The 7,590-nt window shown below is 47.4% G+C and overlaps 1 protein-coding gene across 1 annotated transcript; it reads right to left on the reverse strand.

The window, feature by feature from the left end:
* Positions 1 to 2,777: 2,777 nt before the first annotated feature.
* LOC119291324 (mitochondrial outer membrane protein porin 5) lies at positions 2,778 to 6,263 on the reverse strand. Its single transcript, XM_037570068.1, has 6 exons — positions 6,109 to 6,263; positions 5,946 to 6,013; positions 3,966 to 4,076; positions 3,792 to 3,878; positions 3,499 to 3,707; positions 2,778 to 3,417 (listed from the first exon to the last, which is right to left on the reverse strand). The coding sequence occupies exons 1-6, from the start codon at positions 6,158 to 6,160 to the stop codon at positions 3,111 to 3,113; spliced, it is 834 nt and encodes a 277-aa protein (XP_037425965.1). The 5' UTR covers positions 6,161 to 6,263; the 3' UTR covers positions 2,778 to 3,110.
* Between the last annotated feature and the right edge of the window lie 1,327 nt (positions 6,264 to 7,590).

Here is a 7,590-nt window from a genome sequence, read left to right on the forward strand (position 1 = left end):
TACCTCCCTTCGGAAATAAATGATGTTGTTAGTTTAAATTTGCACTAAATCGGTGTCACTTGACACTGCATCCGTCCGTGGACCGGTCCGTATAGAGGTCCAGACCAAGCCCGAGGTAGAAAACTCAAGCCCGAGCCCGGTCCGGCCCGGCCGTCGGGGCTACTTTTTAGGACCAAGCCCGGCCCGCCACTACAAAAGCTCGCTGGGCCTCGGGCCGGGCCTCTTCAGTAAAGCGCAAAAACAATGAGCCCGGGCCCGGCCGGTCTGGCCTTCGGGCTCAACACCTAGGCCTAGGCCTGGCCCGGGAGCAGCGTCGGGCCGGGCCGGGCTACCCATGGCCAGGACTAGTCCAAACACTGATATGGGAGCCGGCCACCCAAAGTTAACCGCAAACGTGGATCACATTCGATGCAAATTTAAACAAACTCGACAACTTTCATTCAAAATTAGATAATTTTTACATAAAAATAGATGATTTTCATCTAAACCGAAGCACATTCATTATATTCTTTTATATATATTTCAACTAAACCCTATTCTAATCTAGCCTAAAAATCGGGGGTGCCCGTTTTCCATGACATATCTTCCCCATATCCAACAGCAAGCTCGTCGTCCGGCCATGAGGCCCTGGAACTGACGCCATAGCGGGAAGGGAAGACTAGCTTTCACCTCTGCAAAGCGGGCAAGCTCACCGGCCGGCGATGAGCCCACCGAGTCTAGCTTCAGCATGAGGGGAAGAAGAGTGGCCTCCGCCTCCGCCTCTGCGAAGCAGGCAAGCTCACCTGCTTTGAGGCATGGCAAGATGGTGGGCGGTAGTCTTCTGGGACCCAAGCGTTGGTGGGCCCCCATGTTCCTTCCCTCACTATCGGCGGCAGTCGTGGACGTGCCGATCTCATCGTCGTGGCGGCGCGGCGCGGCCGACGCGAAGTGGGCGACGTCGTCAGCGCCGTCGTCAAATTTCTCCGTTGCCGCGTCGATCTCCGCGAACATAGCTTCTTTCTCCGTCTGCAGGACACGTAGCCACCGTCGCTCGCGACGGATGTCACAGGCGGCATGATAGGACAGGAGCAACGCCTTCTGCTCGTCTATGTCCACCATGATGATGCCAACGATTTGCTCCTCCGCGAGCCGATGCTCGTCAAGGAGTCGGAGGTTGCACCTCTAGTCGGCCTACGCCTGCCGGAACGCCTCCTCCCACTCTTCCATCACCATGACGATGAAGTGAGCATGCGCCTCGCCCATGGTGATGCCGTTGTCGATTCACTCTTCTGTGTCGGTGCCCTTCAGAGAGCTCGCCAATAAGCCAGCCTGTATCCAACAGGTTCAGTGGGCCTGCCAAGCGGTCGCAATGCCTAAGAGTTCCTACTTCTGTCCGTTGGGAGGCCGTCCCATAGGACTTTGGAGCTTGAGGGCATGGCGGGTGTGGTGCATAGAGGATATCGGAATCGGGAGAGGAGGTGTGATGCGGTTGTTGTCGAGCGTCTCGCCACAGTTAAATAGAGGGCGGATACCAAGCACCAAGCGACGGGGTGTTTAATGTCGGACGGCAGGTGGACGGACGTGTTATGCTCGCATGCAGGTGTCGGAGTAGATTCCTCGCCAAACACACTAGCTTAATGGAGGGACGCGGACGAACGAATGTCGTTTCGATGAGGAGAGAAGGCGAGTACAGCGGGCGGCGTGCCGCTTCAATGTCGGCTCCAGTGAGAGATGTGTCTGCTCTGAGTCGGCATGAATGCGGTTGACGCCCTGGAGCGGCGCTGATCGCTTCGGGTGGGAAAAGGGCGCCGACGAGGAAAAGAGTTTTGGGGTAGGGTGTCGGACGCGGGTGTGGCAGCGGTCCCGACACCCACACCCCTCCTCCCCTCCCGGTTTGCAGGAAAAATGGCGTCTGAACCACTGCGCGAACGGATGAGGTACTGTATTGGATGGCAAAATACGCCCGGACCACCTGGTTCGAACGGACGCGGGCGCTTTAAATATCCGTTTAGAGGTGCCCTTATTTCCGAACGGAGTAGGATAGTGACATCCATGTTTCCAACGTGTCTGGTGATCACAGGGCGAAGGTGACCGGGATAGTGGCATCCACGAATCTCACCTGATTTCTTATAAAGTTAGGTGTATATGAAAGTACTTGTAAAGATACACAGCAGCATACAAAATTTCTTATGAAGATACGTAATTGTATACAAAAATTCTTATCAAGATGCACAATTGCATATAAAATTCCTTAACAAGATACACGGGTGTACATAAAATATGAGCATCAGGATACAAGTGGTTCTGGCGAGATAATTATAAGGATCCCATGCGAGAGTGGTGGCCTGGTGGATGGATCAACCAAGTCACATGCTTTCTTTCAGTTTGTGGTATCAGAGTCACGTTTCGGTTGGCACGCTTGTGCATTTTTCCTGACTCGATCTATGTGATGATAATCTTTCTTAACGGCTGAATGGTACGGTTGATATCAAAGTTTAGGTCGCGCCCAAACACAAATCATAGTTTTTTGACGTGATCCACCGATAAACAAAATACGATGATTTCTACGCGCAATACAGAAATCAAATATCTCCAAGGCAAAACATGACCGGACGAAATGAAGGCTTGAATGCTACTCAGTCACACATTTGCTTTCACAATGAAGTATTACCGAGCCAACTAAATCCTTATCGCCAATATTAATGTGTTCAAAAAGAAAGAAAATTACCAAGAACATTCAAAAAGAGACTCCGCAAGAAGAATCATATATAGAAAGAAAAAAAAATTTGACATCCGAGCAAGCAGTAAATCTCAACTAGCGGTAAAAACAATCAACACCGCATGAAAATCAAGTGTAGCTTCTTCGAGTAACATACTACCGTGGAAGCTACTCGGAACTCACAGTAGAAAAAACAAGCTGCATTCATCTATCAATGAGGAAGTACTTCGATCATCAAAAGTAAACTCCTGGACAAAAATCCAGGTGAAGGCCTATCGGATCCTGCCCACAGAGCACCTAAACCTCCAGAGATTTAACAGAACATGTCTGCGGAACAAATTATTGGCCATAGCTTCACAAAAAATAACCAAAGAATCCGATGTTCAATCGCCATCATCCACGTATGATCTGGTCAAGGCTTGAGTGCGAGTGACAGCCCAAACTTGGGTGCCCTGTCCAAGGCCTTGGTGTCGAACTCACCAGATATCGTCAAGAGTGACTTTGGTTTAACCTCGTGCTGGAGGAGGGCAGCAAGCTTTCCAGTGTTGTTGAGCCTTGCCTTCACAGCTGTCTGAGGGTCGACCGTGTACAGGCCACCAACTGTCAGCGTGTTTTCGTTTGTTGAGAGCTTCCGGGTAAATTCAGCCACGGCTGAAGCCTTCTGCTTCTCATCAAGGTGATACACACCTGACACTTTGATGGTGTCACCTTTGTCGGCCCTGTACACGCAGGTGTAATCTATCAATCAATGCTAGTTCAAATCTCAACTCATGACAAACCACAGCAAAGCATGGACTTACAGAATAGCTGAAGCATGGAAGTCAGGCTTGGTTACACTGAAACCACCAGTGTACTTGGTAAACTTTCCTGAAGAAGTGTCAAACCCAGCTTCCCCACCGAAGGCAAGTCCTTTAGGGCCTACTACCAAAGAAAAATCGACCACAGGAGAGGGCTTCATGCCAACAGCGGCAGCAAAAGTTGCATGGTCGTGGAAGTATTGCACCTCCACCTGTTAAGAAAGAACTCGGCTCATAGGCAGCTCATAGGCTGTTTCCACTCCAACAACCAGCAACTGACACCAAAATGAAATTACCTTTCCAGCATTGTAATCAGGAAACTTGACAGATGTCACAAGCTTTGTGGATGGCAGGACATCCAAGACAGTCAAGGTAGTAGAGATCTGCAAATAGCCAAATACAATATAAATGTGCTACAATACTGGCTTAAGAGAGGGAAAACATAAATCTGAGTATTCAATATCACTTACATTTGATTCTGTATCCACTTTAACATCAACAAGATTATTCTTATACTTGTAAGCTGATGCTACATCAAGAGAATAAAGCCCTCCTTTCTTCACAGCTGTGGAAGTGACGGCCTGAACAATATACATGAATTACAGGTTCATTAAAGGCAAATAAATTCAGATAACAGAAACAGTGATCCAGTATTGCAAGTTACATAATATACGGATTAGTAAGAATCAGGCAAAGGGTCACAAAAAAGGATATATGCACTTAGTTCAACTTGCACTTTAGTACGCATCAGTCAAAGATATAATACATGATTTCATATCAATGGTAGAGAAGTGCACGGGGAAATATAAACCATACAAGAACAAAATAAGCACATTTCCAAATGCAAATTAATTAAATACAATTCTTTCTGTAGCTCAAACAAACTACAGGGTGGCTATATCATAAAATCATCTAATTTATATTCTGAAACTGAAGATAAAGATTATTTAAATTTTCACTTAATAATTTTGGTTGTGTAGTGGATAATTGCTTATCATGAGAACAGACTCTTGCTGACACGTCGAACGTAGGTTTACACTGAAGATACTGACTCACCAATCTGCATGTTATTCTTAATTCTAGAAAAAAAATATGGGAAGAAAACGGTAAGCCAAGCATATTATAAGAAGATTTTCAGTTAAACAGATGGTCCGTGCTCAAAGATCTAGGTAAACGCAAAAATATTGCTATAACAAGACTGACCTTACTGGAATATTGAGACGCTAAAATACTGAAGTTCCATAATGCACATGTCATTGGGGAAAGTAACATGGCAAACAGTGTTTGTCTTATCAAAATACTTCATTTCCTCAAAACACCGACGCATTTGAAAGAACAAGCTAATGAATCAAAATAATCAATTCCTAGCACAAACAAACACATAAATTACACGGCTACAACAGTTTTTTGGTTAAATCAGTATATTCAACTAAAACATATCTTCATATACTCTTATAAAGATCCAAGTTCTCAGAGATTACCTCTTAAGTTGCTGAGGAATTCAATTCAGTTATCGTATATTATATGTAGTAGACAGATGTATCACAATCTTTTGATTAGTTAATTCAGTTGATGTATATTTTGAGATATGATGACACAAGCGTTTAAAAAACTTATGCAATAGAAAAGAACTTCTACGGCAGTAGACGAGCATTTAACTTTTGTAGCAACAGCCTGTATTTATCCTAGAAGAAACCTTTGACCATAGCCATCATCCCAAGAAGCAATTGTATAGGCCAGAAGGTGTATATGCAAAGTGTCAACGCTCTTAACAATTTCAAACAAGAACAATATTTGTGTTGGTCAGACAATTCCACCGTCAACAGTTTGGCAAGTGCAATAATCACATATTAAAAGCTTCTGAAATCACAAAATTGGCAACAGTTTGTGTTCGGTCTTGAGTCCTGGAAACTAAGCGCGTGCCTTAATTAATTCCAAAACCCAGCGCCTGCCAGCAGGGCAAGGACCAACTCTACAAGACACTTGCATAACCATTCGTAAAAAGGGCCAGCAATTGTTGCCACAAGGGAGCCAGCAACAGAGTAGGCCACCGGCAGCGTCTTAACCACGATGCTCAGCCAGAAGGCATTGCTCAGCTCGAGTGATGGCCTTGTTCCCCCAATCAACCTCAGCCAACATGTGACCACATTGCTGTACAAGGATACAACGAGATTCCCCTTCCCCCATCAGGCTACGCACCAAGCAGCTAGCACACAATAAGAGTACGAAGCGCACGGCCTCCATCCGCATTCATTCAAAATACTAACATCAATATGCAACAGCCGCGGAGATTCGGAGCAAACAGGAGTGCTGGAAAACCCAGGAGCCCAATCTACTCATGGTCCTCGAGGAACCATCGGAGGGCGGTAACTAGATCGTAAAACATGCGACAAACACCAGCATCATCAAATCGAGCCGCGGGAGCGGGGCGGGATCGGGGGGATCCTTACCACTCCGGAGGAGCTGACGGTGGAGACGGAGAGCTTCTGGTCGTAGGTGTAGTCCCTGGTGAGCAGATCTGCAGATCACGGAGACGTCAGACGGGAGAGACCGAGGAACAGATTAGAGAGAGGAGATGCAGTGCAGAGGAGGACGGGGAGGAGAGGTAGGTACCCTTGGCCTTCTTGCCGATGTCGGTGAAGAGGCCGGGTCCCTTCATGGCCATGGCGGCGGCGGCGGCGGCGGCGGCGTGGGGGGAGGGGCTGCGGGGAGGCGGCCGCCGAGGAGGAGCGAGGAACAAAAAAGGGTGGAGAGGGTCAGAGGGAGATGCCAGCGAGTCCCGTTCCGCCACTAGTAATCGCGTGAGCCGTGCGAAAGGCAGGAGGACCCGTTGGAGGGGGCTGCTCCGCCTATCCGGAGCCCCGTGGCCGCACGATCTCGCGATCCCAGCATCGGACGCTCCAGATCGTTCTTTCTTTCGTGAACAACGCACCGAATCTTGTTCTCTTTCTTTCCTTCCTTTTTGGCATGAGAATGAAAGGTCACCTTATATGTTCCATTAGGATTACTTGGCATAAACTCGATGCTCTTGTTATGTGACTCACCTTGTCAAATCCTTATACGGAATCAGTTCATTTCTCAGAAATAGTAGCGACCACTTACCGATATCTATGGTGGCAGAGGGGATGTGTTGTAATAGAAGAAATGGTGCTACCCCCAAGACAAACTGGTCCAGAGGTCCAGGCGCTGGCCGCTAGACGAGACTTGCCTGAGCCCCACGCGCGTGCCCATCCGTGCTCCCGCGTACGGCTTGATTTGATTGGAACAAAATAAGGCTCGGGCCCATCCCATTAAAATCGAGGGGAGGGGGGAAGGCCATGATTAGATTAGAAAGGAAAAAAGGAAGAAAGACAGTCATAGGATGAAGTGGGAGCACGGATGGAAGCATGGGGAGGCAAGCCGGATCCCTGGCCGCTCGGCTATGTGCGGGCTGCCGGGAACCCAACTTCAACTCCAAGACTGAACCAGTGGAGAAAGGCCTAGCTGGCCAAATTTTGATCAACGTGGATGCCTCATTTTTTGATCACGGTTATAGATAGAGGATCTTGTGGCGCTGTAATATGGTATTACATGGGGCAGTTTCTTGCGGCCTCAACGACAGTGATTGAGCATGTTCCTGACGTGGTTTCAGCGGAAGCGGCGGCATTGCTTAAAGGACTGAAACTTGTAACAAAGATGGGATGCAACAACATTCCGACCATATGGACAATATCACAGTTGACCAAGCTTTGAAGGAAGATGAGGGCTGCTCAATGGTGGCGGCATCAATTTTACCTTCGTGTCATGGTGAGTTGGTAAGTTTCAGGAAGGCTTATATCGAATTTTGTAATAGGGGTTCTAATGTAGTAGTGCATGTGCTAGCTGAACGGAGACGAGAGAACCAACCTTCAGAGCGGTTCGATTCGCCTCTGAGCTTTATCGTCAAATTCTTAGCGGATGATGTAAGTGTGATTTGATTTTATGAAGCTAGCCATGATGGCCTTCCCTAAAAAAGGATTTGTCGGCATAATTACTAGTGTTTTTACCGGCCTTAAGTCTTCTATGTCAAACAGTTGAACAAGAACTGGCAAAGTCATTTATATTTTCATACAAAGG

The sequence above is a fragment of the Triticum dicoccoides genome, chromosome 4B, assembly GCF_002162155.2.
Source record: "Triticum dicoccoides isolate Atlit2015 ecotype Zavitan chromosome 4B, WEW_v2.0, whole genome shotgun sequence".
NCBI classification, from domain to species: Eukaryota; Viridiplantae; Streptophyta; class Magnoliopsida; order Poales; family Poaceae; genus Triticum; species Triticum dicoccoides.